This window comes from Lissotriton vulgaris, chromosome 8, assembly GCF_964263255.1.
Source record: "Lissotriton vulgaris chromosome 8, aLisVul1.2, whole genome shotgun sequence".
NCBI classification, from domain to species: domain Eukaryota; kingdom Metazoa; phylum Chordata; class Amphibia; order Caudata; family Salamandridae; genus Lissotriton; species Lissotriton vulgaris.
In genome coordinates this window covers 1,359,140,909-1,359,160,519 of record NC_141696.1, presented here as the reverse complement: position 1 = coordinate 1,359,160,519, position 19,611 = coordinate 1,359,140,909, and the positions used below count along the sequence as shown (strand labels likewise).

Here is a 19,611-nt window from a genome sequence, read left to right as displayed (position 1 = left end):
TGTGTCTTCCTGCGTGTCGCTGTCCTGGCTGATGAGTCTCACCGTGTTCTTGGAGGCTTTCTTTCTGCACACCTTCTCAAAGTGTCCAATGATACCACAGTACATGCATTTGGCCCGGAACGCCGGACATTTCCTATCATGCGCCTCGTGCGTCCAGTTTCCGCACCTGTAGCATGGTTTCCGGTTGGCGCCCGTGTGCCTTCCTGGAGGCCCGCCATTACTGCTCCCTTTGGCGCCACTCTTTTCCATTGTCCTTTTTGTCGAGTGGTCCCTACGTGTCACCTCTTCATCAATCTTGTTCACCATAGTGCTGGTCGCCGTCTCCTTCTTAGTTGCATCCGCACATCTCCTCGCCAGCTGTGCTCTTTTAACAATGACCATTACATCCTTCAAGGTGGCTTCTCCGCTGGCCCACAACTTGTCTTGCACGGAAGTGCACGTGGTGTGCATTATCACTTGGTCCTTTATGAACTCCTCTTCCCAGTTATCGTACTTGCATGCGGCCGCCAGACGTTTTAGCGCGCCACGTACTCCTCTACCGTCTCTCCTGGCCGCTGTTTCCTTTGTTGAAAATTGAACCTGTCCACGGACACACACACCGCCGGTCTAAAGTGTTCATTCAGGTCCTCGATTGCGTGGGCGTATACATCATCGTCCGTGCTGTTCCTTTGCTTCGGCACCAGGCTTTTGTACACTCTCAAACCTTCTGGGCCTAAGTTCAACAACAGGATGCGTTTTTTCCTTGATGGTTTGAACGTCTCTTTGCTCTCGTCCTCTAGCACACCAATGAAGTTGTCGATGTACTCCCTCCAATCGTCCCACTTCATTAGTGGCTCTCCTGGCCTGGGCAGGAACTGCACCGGCGCTGTCGCGTATCCAGTTTGGATGCTCATCCTTTCACTCTTGATCGCGGGCTGGTGGCTTGTTTGGCCCTTGGGGCTTCCTGGGCCACTATCTCGTTCTGCTTTGTACGCGTGGTTCTGGGGACCACCTGTATCAGCCCCCTCGCTCTTCACCAAGGTAGCCAGCTCGTTCCTTGACTGACGGACGATACCACGTGGCTCGCTGTTCCACGTGTCTTTCTCGCTTCCCGCTGTTCTGGACTCTGGAGGAGCTTAAGGTTGTTCGGCCCTGCCGCGCTCTTCAGAGTGGTTGCTTGGTTGTCGTCGGTTCACTGCGGGGTAGGGATAGCTGATCCCACCCTCGTCGCCATTGTAATGTCGTGTATTACTCAACAATGATGACGCTGCAATCAGGTATAGTTTAACCGTCTTTATTAAACACGTCTACCTCTGAAGAGCGCCGCGCCTCAACTGCCGCTTAACGGTCTTACGTGCCAAGCCACTACGCAGCCGCGTAGCCCTGCGCGGGCGCGGCACGTCACGTGGCCTACGTGACGTGCATACACTAGTGCGCGCTACTACAGTACTCCCGTTGGTGTGGGGAATAAAATACGTAGGCAGGTATCCAGATGGGCAGTGGGATGCATTGTGCGTGTGCATAAAAAGGTTCTGGGGGTATTTGGAGAAGGCCCAGTAATCCATATGGCAACATGCTCGCGGTAGTGATGCTGTTAAATGTGCAAAATGATGGCAAATGTGTACGTATAGAAGTTGTCGACGAGCTGTAGCCACTCACAAAGGTTGAAGTGGAAAGGGTCTTAAAATGCTGCCAAAACAGTTCCAATACTTTTTGTTGGAAAAAATACACCTTTTTGTTTTGTACGGTCAGTGATGAGCATGAGTTACTTCTGGCTGAAAGGGTAACCGCGGTCCCCTGCACTGCGACGAGAGAGAAAACAAACAACCAAAGAAGAAACAAGCCTTCTCTCCAGGGTGTCCTTTTACCAGAAATAAATATAATTGTGTGCAGTTAGTTAATTGGCAGATCTAAAGGTTAGGAGCCAGTCAAGGCTTTAATTCATACGATCACCTGAAGCTTCATGGTGAAAGTTATTAATTTTGAGAGGCACTGGAGGGTATGACCAATTCTGGGATTCCTCCTTTTAATGGAGAACCTATTAAAACAAGCACTGGCGATGCCAATAGGTCTCGCAGTAGGAAAGTTGGAGCTATTACAATTGCAAATAACAATGCCTTTTATTTTTGTTTTCACTTTAAAAACATAAAGGGCTTTGTCATTTACAAAACCAATAGCTCCAACTTTCCTACTGCGAGACCTATTGTGCACTGCACAGTGTGGGTGAAAGTGGCACTGCGTGGGTGTGAGTGGCGTTGCGTGGGTGAGTGGCGTTGCGTGGGTGAGTGGCGTTGCGTGGGTGAGTGGCGTTGCATGGGTGAGTGGCGTTGCATGTGTGAGTGGCTTTGCGTGAGTGAGTGAGTGGCGTTGCATGTGTGAGTGGCTTTGCGTGAGTGAGTGAGTGGCGTTGCGTGTGTGAGTGGCGTTGCGTGTGTGAGTGGCGTTGCGTGTGTGAGTGGCGTTGCGTGGGTGAGTGGCGTTGCGTGTGTGAGTGGCGTTGCGTGGGTGAGTGGCGTTGAGTGAGTGAGTGGCGTTGCGTGTGTGAGTGGCGTTGCGTGTGTGAGTGGCGTTGCATGTGTGAGTGGCGTTGCGTGTGTGAGTGGCGTTGCATGTGTGAGTGGCGTTGCGTGTGTGAGTGGCGTTGCGTGTGTGAGTGGCGTTGCGTGTGTGAGTGGCGTTGCTTGGGTGAGTGGTGTGGCGTGAGTGAGTGTGGTGTGGCGTGAGTGAGTGTGGCATTGCGTGGGTGATAGTGGGCTTGCGTGGGTGTGAGTGGCGTTGCGTGGCTGTGAGTGGCGTTGCATATCTGAAAGTGGTGCTGTGTGGGTGAAAGTGGCACTGCGTGTGTGAGTGGCTTTGCGTGAGTGTGTGAGTGGCTTTGCGTGTGTGAGTGGCTTTGCGTGTGTGAGTGGCTTTGCATGTGTGAGTGGCGTTGCATGTGTGAGTGGCGTTGCATGTGTGAGTGGCGTTGCATGTGTGAGTGGCGTTGCATGTGTGAGTGGCGTTGCGTGGGTGTGAGTGACATTGCGTGTTAGTGGATGCTCTGATATTGTTGGTGTGACCTTAGAGGAAATGGCATGACATCCAGTGCTTGATTTTGCCAATGGATGAATCGTACAATCAACAGCAGCAAAGACGATGGATCCATTGCACAAAGAAGTTGCTCTGACTGAGATGTGATTATATTAGCTCCTTTCCTTAAGTGCTTCAAAATTGGAAATCTTTGTTAATGGCTATAAATGCTGTTTTGCTATTAGGATTCCTAATTTTCGTGAACGTTCTAGAAGCAAGTAACTATAGTTTAGAATGGGGCCTTTCATGCACCTAACTCTAAACAGTTGGGGCTCCCTGTGACTCTCTTGTCAAACATTGGGATGGGATGAGATGATATATCCTGATTCTTCAGCACTCTGGTAAGCTGAACACTAAATACTCGACCTGTACACGTTGCAATATTCTGTTCTGAAGACTGCAGGGACTCCGTGCACTTTGACTAGGCCCCCCTCCCCCCGCTGATACCCAGCAGGGCAGGGGTGTAACTTGATCTGCGGAGGGGAAACGAAGACCAACCTTGCGACTTCATTTCCTTTGTGAGTTTCACCAGCTTGTCCCCTGCTGACGCCTGCTGCCTCTCCAGTCTGTGGATCGGTTTCTTCGGTCCGGTTTACAGCCCCCACATTCCTCTTTTGGCGACCCTCTCTTTGTCTCCTCCTGATCAGCTTGCCTTTAATTTCTCATCGAAACCTTTCCTCAACAAGTTTGTTTACAATTTAGCTAAAATGCCTGTGCTTTATGTATCCCCAATGACGCCTACGGCAAAATGAGAAACAAAAGAACATTTGCATTGCCTTTTTGCAAGTATTATTTTTGTTGTTGTCTTGCATGGTGACCTGAAACAAAAGTCGCTCCTCTCCCAGCGCAATCTCCTTTCCAGAAGGAAAAAACGTTGTCTGCATCTTTGTGATACTGCAGCAGCAACTGTATCAATGTGTGTAAAAACGCTACACGTATCAGTAAAAGGGACAGGAACACTGCTTTGGCGCAAAATGTAATATACATTTGTAGTCCCTTAAAAAACAAGCACTTCCTGATGATTCACCACAGAAGTAAACAAACTAACAAGAACATCGCTGAAGGAAGCTTTTAGGGGCGGGGAAGCCTGTTAATGAGCGGAAAGAGAAGGTCTGATGCTCCGATGCGAGGCACAGCAAATGGTGGTGTGTGACATGGCTGGTAAGCAATTAGGGGGGAGAAGTGAGGCCAGCGAATGAATTTGCGTTCCAGCATTTATCTGTAAGACTAGGTTCAATGAGAAATTTTATTTTGTAGAGAGAGGGGAGGTGCTGGTGTGGGAGTGGGGAGGTGCTGGTGGGGGAGGGGGTAGGTGCTGGTGTGGGAGGAGTGCTGTTAGGGCAAGGCTGTGTTTGCGGGGAGAGAGAGGGGAGGTGCTGGTGTGGGAGGGGGGAGGTGCTGGTGTGGGAGGAGTGCTGCTAGGGCAAGGCTGTGTTTGCGGTGAGAGAGAGGGGAGGTGCTGGTGTGGGAGGGGGGAGTTGCTGGTGTGGGAGGAGTGCTGCTAGGGGAGGAGAAGCCTGATGCCGGATGGGGGCGGGAGAGCCTGGGAATGCGAGAGGCTGGGCTTGCATACGATGCGCGTGCATGTACACGGGAACTGCAAGAAAACCGCGGGGCTGAAAGCCCTTTGGTTTGACTTGTGTTTTGCCGACATGAATTCTCGCTCCGCACGATGCGCTTGCGCACATCGATAGGTCGCGAGACCTAAAAAGGTTTGCACTAGGCACAATCTGTTTGTTCATTAGTAACTTTTGAAAGTACTTTGAACACTTTAAACACTGAGTTTTTTGTGTGCATTTTGCAGCAGCTTAACTCGTACTGCAGTTAAATATATTTTTTTGATATAGTGATTTACATATTCACTGTGCTTTTTGTCACAGGTTGGTACTTTATAGCACTACAGGCGCACATGCCTCTATTCCCCAGTGCACCAACCAGGATACAGATCAGTGACACTGTGTTTGCACACACAGACACCTGAACTGATAGTGTTAACCGTCCAAGCTTTCCTACCAGATCAATACATTTCCCCCAGATTAGTTTAACTTGCATTTATTTTGTATTAAAGGTGTATTCATTATGCTTTATATGTAGTTACCTGGAAGTGAAAGGCCAACAAAAAGCCACAGAATGTTGTGCTTTTTTTTTTTTTTTTTTTTTTTTTTTTTTTTTTTTAGCTGTTTCTGACTCCATGTCCACACCTCACTGGCCCCCACCACCAGTGTACTGAGGAACACCGTTCCCATACTTTTTAAATACGCTTCATCTGCAGGCCATATACCTCTTGAAAGGCATGGAAACTGTCCATTGCTGTACAAATACTCCTAATGGAAATAAGAGGAAGAGCTATTAGGTTTGGTAACCTGAAAATAGCTACACTTTGTAGTAAAGGACTAGTTTGCATTTCCTACTAGCCAGAAGGAACACAACGTTTGAAGCAGGGATTCACGTCCCAAGCACATCACATGCTCCCAAGGGGAATCAACACACATCAAACAAGTCTGCACTTGCAACTGTGAGAAACAAAGAGCTTGGTAGGTTGCTGCCCTGACAGCACAAGAACGAATCTGCTCACTCAGTGGTCTACTTCTGTCTTTGCTCCTCCATGCAAGCTCAGTACTTTTTTGTAGATTCACAAAACCCTTATTCTTTCTAGCTTACATGGGGAGAACTTGGGTCATGTTATCTTTCACTTTCATCATTAGTATATGACACCTTGTGGTTAAAAAGAGACAGTGTGGCTAAAAATCTTACCCTACTTCCAGAGTTTTGGTTAGGGTAGCTGCTTTGAATAGATTTGGTAGTTTTCATTGACAAGCACTTCTTTGACTTCCGAGTATTGGGGAGATGCAGCTTTTAGGACTGTCTCCACAAGCTAACTTTCAAACTTATCTCCTTTGCCTGGTACTTTTTCTCTGTTACACATGTCTATGATTAAGTGTGCTCTCGCCAGTAGAAAGGATCCTTTAATCCTAAACAATAGTAGCCAGTAGGTGTCATTTCCTGTTTGAGAAGGCTCCTAATTCAACTTGAACTGCCAAATGTACCGCCAAATCCATGTCGTTTCATCCACCTGCTTGGGAAGATTTTAAAGTGGATCCCCAACGATTCCAGGAAAACGGTCAACCATGAGCTCTTCAGCAGCAGCCTCGACTACGGCAATACACTCTACCCCAGCACCACCCAAAAACTCCTTAAGAAACTGCAGAACATCCAGAATGCCTCTGCCAGATTCATCCTGAACACCCCCCGATGCAGACACATCACTGGTCACCTGAGAGACTTCCACTGGCTCTCAATCAACAAAAGAATTACCTTCAAGCTCTTCACATACGCTTAAAGAGCCCTCCACAACACCGGACCCGCATACCTCCGCTTCCGCCTCTACTACACACACCAGACATTTCCGCTCAGCCCAACTGGCTCTGGCCGCCATCTCAGACCTGGCTACTCTGCCTGATTCCTGCACACTTGTAGACAGCTGTGCAAAGGTTGAATTGGCAAAAGGCTGTCGCAATTGTGCACTGACGTTTTGCAAATCCAATCTGTTTTTCCGAACTGACTTATTTACTAATGGTGTGGCCACGAAATATGGAATCACAGGAAGTCCCAGAATGACCTCTCTAGTTAGTAGGCACTAGGCACTTCGCAGTTTGCGATTGGCTACAAAGGACAGAAGACCACCATCCCTGTGATTGCATTTCAAAATCAAACAAGCTTTTGCAATGCAATAGGTCTCGCATTTACATGAGTTTGAGCTATTTACATTGCAAATGACAATGCCTTTTATTTTTTGGTTTCCGTTTTTTAAACATAAATAAAAGGCATTGTTATTTACCATACTAATAGCTTAAACTCGTGTAAATGCGAGACCTATTGCATTGCAAATGCTTGTTTAGTTTGGGCAGACCCCAGTATCGGTACAAATGCATCACTTTTTGCTGTAGTGCCACTAACATAATTTATTCGCATTCCATTACACAAAAACAGATCTTCAATGCCACTTTATTCCCACATGCGCTTACTTTTAAACTCATTTGCAATACTAAAGTATTTGTCCTGTGTTGCATTTTCTACAGTGACCTCGACTTAAATTCGGTTTTGTCTTTCTTCGGTGAAATAAGCGAAATACACTATAGAGAGATTAGTGAGTTGCATTAGACTGAACTAGTTGGAGAGAAAGTGTTGACCATCCAGCTCCGATGGACCGTATCTGAAGAACCCCGTCTTTGAATATCTTCTCAACATGAGAACAAAGCTGGTGAGAGAGCAGAGTCTGAGTCAACTTCTGACCGGGCAGGACAAATGCCTGACCCTGTCCTGTCAATAATAGTCTCCCGATTTTGTAATTCTATTCTACTTCATTCCAGGATAAGGGCCTATCATGCGGCAATCATAATAGTGAAGGCACTTCCTTTATTTGTATAAAGAAGGGCTTCAGGGTCACTTGTTTCTCTTATAAAGGATGTTAGGTTTTCCATGCACATTCCACCATGGATATTTGTGAAAAGGCCAACGTCCATGAAATATAGCCAGCTGCCAGCCTTCCCCTGTTCTTGAAAAAAGAGACAATAGCCACCCTCGACTATGGCTAGAAATGCATCATGGTGTACCACTGGCAAGCTGCTGTAAAATGTCAGCACAATGAACGACTCCGATTGTCCCGTCTGCTGCTGAAATAACATACAGTGCTGTCAAGACAAATTCATAAAGGGTAGTTTGTCACTTCTTTCCAACCATTCGAGGACTTTCTTCCCTTTACACCCAACTTGTGAAACAGCACTATGAATACACTACCTAGGATTGTTCAAGTACCTTGTGGCACAAACGGCCAGTGGGCATTTGGAGGAAAATCAGTGGGTCACAGTAGTGGGACTGTTTTCTTTTGTGCATATTTTATTCTTATCAATTTAACAGTGCTACCGTCACCAAGTTGGGCACATAGACACTTACAATTAAGGTAGTATTAAATCTTGTAAAATGAGCTTTTGTTATCATTGTTTAGCTCCTATGGAACACTTTACTGTTTAATAACATATAAATGTTTCTTGTTTAACTATTATGCCTAACTTAGAATAGCTTGGCCTATTTGCAAGTTTGAGGGATGCATTAATCGGTGGGTAGACAGACATTAGAAGAAGGAATAGCGCAACAATGCATTGTGTGTGCCCCTGCTGCACTCAGTACTCATTATCTTCTAATTTTCAAGGTTTGGTAAAGTTTCAACCCTCTCTGTGGCCCTGGGATTCAGTTAGGAACAACGTGAGAAGTACCCTGACTGAGATGTGCGTGCTCTATGATGTTCTCAATATTGTCAAGGATAAAAGATACATGACCCTCGACCCAGTGTCGCAGGACACCCTGCCCCCAAAACAGGTAAGTGCTAATCGCCAATTTAACGCATATAGTGACAAATTCCTGCCTGTAGCCAGGCATAGTGTGGCGGTCAACCTGCAGAAGAGCTCTACATGTAAACTGAGGTTTGCAGGTTTGAATTGGAGATTCGTGTGGCTTGCGCAGTGCAGGAAAAAGAAGGCGGTGTCATGTTCTAGGCTTCCAGAAGTATGTCTTCACCTGACTAACAAATGATTACAAGGAATGAAGGTAGAACTTTACTAGTTATGTTGCAACCAAAAGTGAAATATGACATCCTCTCATTGAATTCGTATAACTGATTGAGCTACCGTACTTTATATGACTCACTGATTTATTACTTATGTCAATACAGTCTAGGCGCTACATTAATGAATTACTGGACTTATAACTCTGCTAATTGTGATGCCTTCAGGTACTGGGGGCACAGATAAGCGTGGAAAGATCAGCATGCATGAGGGGTAGTTCTTTCTGATTGCTAGGCTGTAAGTCATGATCTAGGCAGGTATATGGAGCACATTTGGTTGCAGGGGTGCTATGACATTAGCATACTCTGCGGGCCTAAAGTGGAATGTTTCTGTGTTTTGATGAAGAGCCATTGGCCAGTTCAGGAGCAGAGCTATGCTATCTTAGAACTTGTATCTGTCAAGGTCTGCTTCAGTGGTCTCCAGCTTTCTAGACCGCTTTGGGACAGATCTGATTCTTTGACAAGTGGAAGATGAGCAATTTGGCAAAGTCCAGATTGGAGAGGATGATCGCTCTAAAATTGAGCGAATTTCTTCAGAAAACACTAGGAAATTGGTTTGGAAAAGTGGAGATTGTGATTGGATTTGCTGACAGCAGATCTGATGCAGTAGGCCGACTTCTAAGTGAAGATCATGGTACAGGTGGTGTTCTGATTTAGAATGAATGGAGGAGTCTGACAATAGATGGGTAGATAATGTATTGTCCGTCTAAAAGGCTATTGTGTCATAAAACTAATCATGTTTGATTTGAACACATACACTCCATGTAAATGCATTTTTTCTTCTCTACTCAATCTACAATCTGACAACCCAAGAGAGCTGCAGATCAATTAGAAATATCAGATTCTTCCATCTCACAAAGCACAATCGGTACCCCATACTGCCTTCCATAGGTTGAGCATCCCATTCGTAGGATATGGCAGCCTTTGACATGATACTTGTCACAAATGTTTGCATATCTGAACCCGGAGGTAGTGCCTTGTTTACAGATCTTCAATAGAAGGACAACTTTAGTGGCCCAACCTCATGAAGATGAATTTGCTGCACCCCGTGGTTTAATTAACTTAACCTGAGAAGACTTTTCATATTTAATGTCTTTGCATGACTTAATGCTCCACCATTTCCCATTTGTCAGTGGGAATGTTCTGAAACCCGCAGCAAGCACTTGCACAACAATAAACACAAGGTCTACTAATTATGGAAGGTGCTCATGGAAATTATATGACTAAAAGCATAAGGGAAATGATCTAAGGAAATCCACTTTAAAATAGACTTGTAACTAAAGTTTAAAAAAAAGGGCAAGCTTTTTTTCTCTGCAGTTTACTAGCAAGCATTGTTTTTAAAGCATTTTATGCAGCAGTCTGCCTATGAGAAATTAGTTGTTTTATTGTACAGATGTATTGCTTGAAACACAGATGTGCCCTGATTAACAATGTCTTACATTATAGTCAGGATTTTTTATTCAAGGAAGAACATGTAATCTATTTCTTAAATGTAGATGCAAATAAAAATGTTCAAATTGAATTTTTTTCTTTTTAGAATCCCCCAATTTTGCAGTTGATTTCAAAGAAGAAATCCCTTGCTGGGGCATCGCATATCCTTTTGAAAGGAGCAGAGCGCCTGACCAAGTCTGTTGCTGAGACCCAAGAAAATAAGCGGCAGAGAGATTTCAACTCTGAGTTATTGAGGCTTAGACAGCATTGGAAGCTGAGAAAGGTCGGAGATAAAATCCTTGGGGATCTAAGCTACAGGAGTGCTGGTAGGTGGTTAATGTTTTGCTTTAAACTCAGCTTCACTGTACAGCGTGTGCCCATAGTAGGTTTGTACTCCATTAAGTCTGGAATGTGAATGTAGCACCTTTAGGTAACACATTGGCAAAGGCACTGCTTTAATAGCCACAAACACCAATTGCAATGGGAAAAAAAGGTTTTATGAGGTAGGACCCAATTGGCACCAAGATTAAATAAAACCTCTAGATGGTCACTCTACAGAGTTTGCAGAGTCTGTAATGCTCCAGTATTTACTTTTGGGTGCACTGGAATATATATATATATATATATATATATATATATATATATATATATATATATATATATATATATATATATATATATCGTTTTTCCAAGATGTGATGTTTGCACCAAAATGATTTTTCTTTATTGTTTTTTTTTTCCCTACAAATAATTTACACTCCTACTGATGCACCAAGGGAGAATTTGCACCTGCTTGTGATTTGGCAGTTAAATATGTCTTTTTTTCTGCTTATGTTTTTTGTTTGCTTTTGTTTTGCATCTAAATTTATTTTTGCACCCAAATGCAATTGTTACTCCTTTTGTTGTTGCAGTGTGATTTTGCACCAAAATCTGTTTCCTCCTATGTGTGATATGCAGCCATAAAATTGTTTCACCCTCTTACTGTTAAGCCATCCAGAATGATTTTGCACCTCCATATGTGATCAGTAAAGTGTGATTTCATACGGATACACCCCTCTTATACCTAATGTGACATTTTACTATTGCATTTTGAACCTAGTGCACTCCTGGTATTTGCACCAAGAATGGGTTTGCACCATTCTCTGTGCACCTTATGTGGTTTTTAATTGTAAATGAAAATTGTCATCTAAATGTGTTTCTTTTGTGCTTAAGTGTATCCATACTCCTACTAATGGTGCACCTAAAAGTGATTATTTTTCTTTATCAAAGGTGATGTCATATTAATGAATTCCTTTTAAACCTAATGTGACCCCTTAAAAAGACGCTTTCTCTCTGTACTAAATTATACATTGTGGCAGCATATTGGGCAGTTCCATAATCTGCGTCTCAAGATCAGCAGCCAACACATTTTTCGCGTCATCCTAATATGACCACCAAGCCTATAACAAAGAGAGCTTCATATCCGATCAGACTCCAAGATGCACACAATAAAAGAAATGTGGAGAGCCTAGTCTCTCTATCCTATCCAAAACAAATATTGCACACACTGAGCCTTGAGAGCCATCTTGGGGTTCTTAATCAGTGACAAATACCATAGTCTTTGACTCGACTCTTAAAAACGGGTGTCATTGTTTCCACTAATGATTGATCAGAACTTTAATGTAACGTCTTTCATTTAGGAGTCCGTATAACACAGCTGCTTTATAATAATTTAAACAAACAGGCAGGTCTTTATGGTCTATTTTGAAAACTGTGAGCTAAGCACCATTTACAAAGGGGCAACTTGCTTCTCAATAAATCCTATCAACGTCTAAAACTTTTCAGACAAAGTGAATGTATTTAAACAGGTCCCACCCCCCAAAATGGTCTACTTTAAGAAAAAAATCTTCAGAGAAGTTGCATTTTAAAATAAGTGCTTAAACTGCTAAATTTATAGGCTGTTTTAGCCAGAAACAAACCTTCTAAAATACACAATCTAATTCTTCAAATGTTCCCTGGACATGAGGCACATGAGCCACCTTTATTCCTCTGCACCCCAAAACAATGGTTATAAAAGATTTCCTTCAAGCCCATCTGAAAAAGAAATAGTGCAGTTAAACTGCCTGTTAACCCTGTTTTTTAAATGTTGATTGAAAGCCAACAGGCAGAGATTGTGCAATTTTAACATTTTACGTTGAAAGGTCATATCGACACAGTGCTGTCCCTTCATAGAAGGCAAAGAACTTCTGGCTCTTCATGTACAGGGGCTACCACGATGCTGCTGAAGTGGGCCTCCTTCAAGATCTGGTTGATGTGGAAGTAAGGTCCTTGGCCTAGTGCTGATGGCTCGTGGAAAGAGACAGACTGGGGTGTGCTGGGGCTGCAGCCTGCTTGGCTCTGGTTAAAGCTGGTTTCTGGACCACTTGCTGTGTCTGGGCTGTTGATGCTGCTAGGACTGCTATCACTTGCAGGGGACTCCATATTCCAAGAGTCTGTAAGCACTTGGCTTCTGCTATTCCTCTTGGGATGTGGGAGAGAACTTCCCTCAATATTCCAGTTACTCCTTCTTTTCCGGTCTCCTCCTCTTCCCAGGAGCTTGTGGCTGTTGCCTGCCTCCTCTGTTGCTCCTTCTACCTCTTCCTGTCTGGGTCATACTCCGCTCCCCTCCCCCCGCCGGTGCTGGCGTTGGTCCGGCAGGGGGCTAATGATTGATTGATACACTAACCTTTAACGTATTTGTCTCAACACAAAAATCCTGTATGGCAAAAAATGTAACTTGTCCCGTTACCATAACCAGGTATGTGAGCTACTTATATGCTTGCAAGAAACTCAGAACATCATGAGCCAATATCCATTTATCATCAACCTTCATATCTTTACCACATGTTTGATACCCTGAAGGCCTTAAAAGCTTCGTCCCTGGTTAGGGATGTTAACATAGGTGCCGTGTCAGTGCCTTGACACCTTCACGGGTGAGTAGCGCGCTTACAATTCCCTTGATTGATTGATTGGCTGGTTGATTGATACCATCTGTTCTATGGCACTACTAGCTCTTCCACTCCTATATCTCGACATTATCATCCACACACTGCTCCGGGAATGAAGTGAGACTGCTTAATGCCTGCATAATTCAAAGTAGTCTGCACCGTAATCTGAAACAGAGTTGCTGCTGCCCTGGCATAGAACAAAATAAAGTCAAGGAACAAACCCACAGCCCTCTAGTATTCACATCTACACCTCAATACAGCCTCCCTTTTTCAACCAGCCACCTGATTCAGTCCAGCTATACAAAAACAGTACACAAACTGTTTTTCCACAATCCCTTACTCCTGGCCAGTAAATACATCTATTATCCACTCTTCAAAATGAACTGCTGGACGTGAAATTAAATGAAATGATAAAAAGTGTGCATATTTCACTCCCAGTCTCTCCCATAAACACTCTCCTCGTATGGACTGCTCCTCTGTCTCCCCCGTTACCCACACTCAACACACCTCCTCTTAAAGAGGCTACCATGCACACCATCCCTATTGCAACACACTTACTCTGGGAGAGCCCAGCATGCACACCAACCCCAGTGCTTTGGAGCATGCGTTTATGTAGACTACCTCAAACACACCCCATGCACACAAAGATCTAACGACACATCCTGTTGCCGTAAACCTACCGAGCTAGATGTTGTAAACGCCAAGATCAGTCCTTCCAAACCTCATAAACGTCACCACCTCTCATGTCACTTTCCCATATCCTACCTATCACCTCAAAGCTGCACTCCTGAACTGTAGGCCTGTATTCTTTAAGGACATTTGTATAAATGACCTCATCAGACTGTGGCCTTGATTCCACAATACCAATGGAAACCTGTTTCCGCTTATCCTCTATATCACTATCTCACCAGTAAAGCACAACATCCTCCACCTTGATAAAACAGAACCCGGGGTTGCCTTTACCACATAAAGTTGGGGATAAGGACGAGTTTATGGAGTTAATCAATTGGCTAGGGCCGTCGACCACGAATCTGGTGAACTGGGTTCGAGTCTCTGCAATGACGCTGAACATCCTGTGATTATGGGCAAATCACGTAATCCACCCCCATGCCTAACAAAAATGAATGTGTCTTCATGTAATGCAACAGGTGCAATGTAAAGCTCTCTGATATCCGATTTGGGTCAAGTTCGCGTTATTTAAAACTCTGTTTAAAAAAAAAAGTTCCTCAAATGCAATTTGATTAACTCCATAAACTCGTCCTTATTCCAATGCTTTCCTGTAGAGGTAGCTGTAACACCTACACCACTGGGTCTCAACGTCTTGTACTACCCTCCTGCAGGTAAAAATAGTTTTATTACTAGTTTTCTTCATTAATGCATTGACCAACTCTCCTCCTCCTACTGATAAATTTAGCTGGGAAAAAGTATAAGCCCCTTCCCACAATCATCAATGTGTTCCTATTAGACAGCAGCTTACTACAGCATTCCATCTTCCATATCGGTGATAATGGTTGTGTCCGAGATGTAATTTCCACAAAGAAATATCACTTACAAACATTTAACTCTCTCAAATCCACTTATTCAGCCATTTCAAAATTCTGACTCGAAAGCATCTTCCCCATGTTAAAATGTAGACTTAAATGGTAAGATCAAACTTATTGACAGTAAGCATTGGCAAAGCCAGTGGGTCTCCTCATGCTAATGTTTGGAAACACATACATGCACAAATACACACAAACTAGTCGTGCCTTGTCCCTGTGGAACTGGTTTTTCTATGCCTTGTTTATTGTCCAGGCCTGTGAAGCTTCTGTTTTCTTTCTCTGTGCTTTCAGTGCTGGTGTTAATCATCACTGTAAGCTTGGAGAATAACAGATGTGAGGCACAGAAGGAGGCAAGTCGCAAAGAGTTGCTATTCAAACAATCTGTGCCCATTTAAGCATGCCTGTGTTTGCACAGATTAGTATAATAAAGTGAGACATATTGGCTTTGCAGATGCTTGTTTTTTGTAAAGTACTTAATATTATGGTTTTGCTTATTGACGTTATTTGGGGATAGTAAGGGTTCGCAAACTTTGACCTCTTGCTTGCTCCCTGCTGCTCCTGGCACTTCCTGTGCAACCCCTGGCATCATATTGCCCCCTCTTAGACCAGGGGTCGCAAAGGAAGTGCCAGGAGTAGCATGGAGCAAGCAAGAGGTCACAGCTGCGTCCCCTGATTGTACACCTCTGCGGAGAATTGGTGCTAATTAAACTAACAATGTAAATGGTGTTCAGTTTATCAGCATGAAAATTATGACAGATTTACCAATCCATGCTGACTTTTTAAATTGGATCCTTCAGTTTGCACACGTTTTGACTGCAAACTTTACAGAATTCAGATTAAATTACTTCACATGGTGTATGTTCCCTCCGGTGTCCAGAATCTACTTATTATTGGTGTTCTTCACCGCAACCTGGGCAAGACGATCCAGGGCACTGCGCCTGCCCCCAAAGTGGGCCCTTCCTAGAACACACGGGTATTGCTTCTTTCACCTTCCTTAGAACGATGGCTCTAATTTCTCGATGGGCCCCCTCCTGGCTCACAGGATTTGCTTACTTTTTCTGCAACAGTATGATGGCCCTTACTTCACGGTGCCCCGTCCTGGCATACGGCAGTCACAGCTTCTCCTGCACAAGGGTGATAGGCCTTACTTCAGGGTGTCCCTCTCCTTGCACACAGGGGGTTGCACACCTGGCCTGCATCGGGGCAATGGACTTTACTTGACATGACCCCCTCTTAACACACAGGTGTCGCTGCCTCCTTCTGTGCATCGGTCCCAACTGGACCGGGCGTCAAACACTTTGCTCACTAGGCTGCACTTGGCAGGATCTTCACTGGGCCTTGCTCCGTCTGCGCGCTCTCCTCTGCCTTACAGAAGGCCGGTGCTCTAGGCTCAATACAAATGGTCTTGACTTCCTGGGTGATGCCCCTCGCCCAGTAGGGAGACTAGCAGACCTTGGTCCTTAGTCCTTGTTCCAGCAGCTAGAAGTCATGAGCCCACTCCCCACTGTCTAGACACACTTCATGGAATCAAAGAGATCTTTGATATACTATTATTATTATTATTATTATTATTTAAAGTTTTATATAGCGCGAACAAGATCTTTGCAGATATCAGAGCGCTTTACAGAAACAGTAGGTAGGATAAACAAGGCTCTCAAATCAATATGAGATTCCGTAGACAGTGAGTTGCCAAAATAGGGTATCAATCATACAAGAGTATACAGAGTAAAAACAATCAAGAAACAATAGTATGGAAGCAGTACAATGTCTAAACGGATAAGATTATAGCACCCCAGAGGGTGAGTAAACACAATGTTGAAAGCAAAGTAGTAGTCAGTAGTGGGTGCGTTGCAGGTTATTGAGGCACTCAAGTCCTAGAGTACAACCCAATAAACAAGTTGGAAATCAATAGTATAGCATCCGTGCAATGAATTAGATCTAGAATCAGACAAAAAATGGACTGAAATAGATAAGTATTCAGACAGCCGATAATGTGGGAGCCGAATACTGTCATTGTTCCAGTATCAATAGTGTTCAGGTGTATTTAGCCATAAGGATGGCCTTCACCTCTTTCTTGAAGAGTATAGTGGACGGGATGAGCCTGGTTTCTGGCGGGAGTGCATTCCAGATCCTAGGTGCCATTCCAGAGAAGGAGCGTTTGTATGTTTTTTCCTTCCGGAATCTCCGTGGTTTCAGGAGAAGAGTGTTTGTGCTTCTGTTGGATCTTGAGCCTCCTGATATGGTCAGCTTTTGAGAGAGGCAGTTGGGTGCCTTGTGGTGTACAGCCGAGTGTGTCATACAGGCAATTTTCAACTGAAGTCTGGCTTCAATAGGCTGCCAGTTCAGGGCTTTTTAGTCAGGGGATATATGCAAGTGCTTTCTTGAGCCAGTGATGAGTCTCGCGGCCGCGTTCAGGGAGGCTCTTAGGGGAGCCGTTGTTGTCAGGGGGAGCCCGCTGAGAGCCACAATTCCGTAGTCTATGCGAGGAATGACTATGGCTTGTACCACAGTTTGGAAGTCATTGGGTGGTAGGAAGGGTTTGAGTTTTCTCAGCGTGTTGATTTGGAAGTTGGCTCCTTTAGTTGCTATGCTAACATGCTGCTGCATGTCGAGATTGCAGTCCAGTGTGATGCCAAGGGATTTCGCTGAGTCCACGATGGTGGGTTGGACATTGAGTGCGGTTAGATGATTGAGCCAGGTTTGGGTGATGGCCTTTTTCGCAGGAGGAGAGATCAGAAGGAACTCAGTTTTCAGAGCATTTAGTTTGAGGTGATTGTCGGCCAGCCAAGCTTGGGTGTTTCTTAGTGTGGCATTCAACAGTTTGATGTCTTCAGGGGATTGAAGCTTGAGGTAGAGCTGAGTGGCATCGGCGTACATATGGAAATGTACCTTAGAAGATTGAAGCAAGGTGGTGAGTGGTTCCATGACGAGGTTGAACAATGTGGGGGATAGGGAGGAACCTTGCGGGACGCCCAGTGTTACTGGCACAGGCGAGGACAGTGCGTTGTTGATTTTGAACCTCTGAGAACGGTTGTGCAGAAAGGACGTGAACCATTTGAGAACCGTCCCGGATATGCCCATTCTGGTATTTAGGAGCTCCAGTAGATTCTCGTGTTTGACCGTATCAAATGCTGAAGAGAGGTCAAGAAGGATGAGGAGGCAAGACTCATTGTGATCAAGGATTTGGAGGGCATCATCTATTGTGTGTCATGGCCGTTTCCGTGCTATGCTTTGCTCTGACATACATAGATGATACTTTTTTCCCCTTCCTCAAGTGTGTGTGTTCGCACCCCAGCACTAGGAAATGTCAGTAATCCATACCTTCGGTCTGGGGGTTGCAGTGTTTCTAGTCCCTGGGCTACCACTACATGCATTCACTATATAGGCCAAGAGGGAGTTAAGTACACAGCAGTGGAACTTTACATAAGTGGGCTAGTTGACACCACTCCGGTGACTCAGGTGAATGGCTGGCTCACAATTCTGATCACTACTTAACACAAAACTGGTATTCTGCCACCACTGTGCTCGAGTTATTCAACTCCCGGTAAGGGCAGTAGCCCTTTACCTCTCTGAGATTAGCACTTGATGCTCCTCTTCCAGGCTAATCAGACCGCATTACCATGAGACTGGCCTAGTTTGTAGGCGCACACGCATGAACCATGTTCGCTCATGACCAAAACATTGGTGCAGCGGATCCAGATATCCATGTTGCTGGGGCACTCGGGGCAGGGGTACACGTCTGTCACCATGCAGGGGATGTTTCTGTCCAAACAAAAGCGCCTGCACGCCAGATAATCATGTTGCTCTCCTCTAAGTTAGAGGTTTGTACACACTTTAATCCCTTGCATTTGATTAAATACTTTTTTTTAAAACCATGGTATAAACCATATGTGAAGATGTGCAGAGCGAAATGTGCAATTAATTACCACTGTTGAAGGAGGAGAGGGACATTATGACCCACACAAGGCTTTACCTGTTGTGATGTCAGAAAATAAATTCTCCCTTGGGCTGTATTGAACCTAGGCATACATTCAGCTCATCAATATCAACATAAAAACTTAGTGCATCACATGTAAAAAACAAATGAGCAAATGCAGAAATTATGAATGTATAAAAAAAAAAAATACAATTTATTTAGACAAATTAAAACCAACGCAGGCTTGTGTCAAACGAACCTGATAAGAACACATATTAAAATTATAACAATACACGTACATTTGCATTATACAAGTACATTAGCAAATGATCAAAAAGATAAAAACAAATCTCGGGACAGAAAATAAGGAAAAATTGATTCCTATTAACACAGGGAGAAATACACAGGTAAATCAGAGATCAATACTTATCATTATTATTATTATTCCATCAGATTTTTTGTCTCCCAAAACTCAGAGTAGTTCTTCCTTTCTTGTGCGTCGACGCATTTCGGTGGGCAATCAATAAGTAGACATCACCTTCTTCAGGCAAATAGAATAAACCATCCCATTAAAATCAGAGCCTGCAATTCAAGAAAATGTACAGATAAGGATCAGCTAATGTATCATATTACAATCACAATCATATGTTACATTCTGCAAAACCTCTTTGTTAAACAACACAAATTACATAACGGACACCTAAAACCACAATTTTTTGGTATGCACATATTTCTAATTGCATCATACTCAAGAACAGGCACTTTTATTTCCTAAACATCTGATATGTTTACTCCAAAAATAATTCAGGTATATCACTAATTAAAATCAAAGTCTCAACATCCAATCCCTCAGATAAGGATACATCGGCCCTGAGTACATATGAGAAAGATCATCATCATTTCACTCACAAAGTACCCGAAGACAAAGTACACAACTGTTGGAAATTCATAGGTATACTAATGCATAGTTCATCAACATAAGCATATAGGCATATTGTACAAATTACTTACATTTCAATAAGTACAAACTTGGCAGCATCGACATTTCATAGTTGCATTTATATGTAATCCTGCTACTAAAGAGACAAA

The 19,611-nt window shown here is 44.0% G+C and overlaps 1 protein-coding gene and 1 pseudogene across 1 annotated transcript in view; one reads left to right on the top strand and one right to left on the bottom strand.

Annotated features, from left to right (window-relative positions):
* MED17 (mediator complex subunit 17) overlaps positions 1-19,611 on the top strand; it is a 113,208-nt gene that overhangs the window by 4,476 nt on the left and 89,121 nt on the right. The window contains exons 2-3 of the mRNA XM_086935312.1: positions 8,258-8,424; positions 10,206-10,425. Of these exons, the coding sequence (XP_086791438.1) occupies positions 8,258-8,424; positions 10,206-10,425 (387 nt within the window). The remainder of the gene's footprint in view (positions 1-8,257; positions 8,425-10,205; positions 10,426-19,611) is intronic.
* Positions 12,167-12,731, bottom strand: LOC147698737 (protein VCF1 pseudogene; annotated as a pseudogene).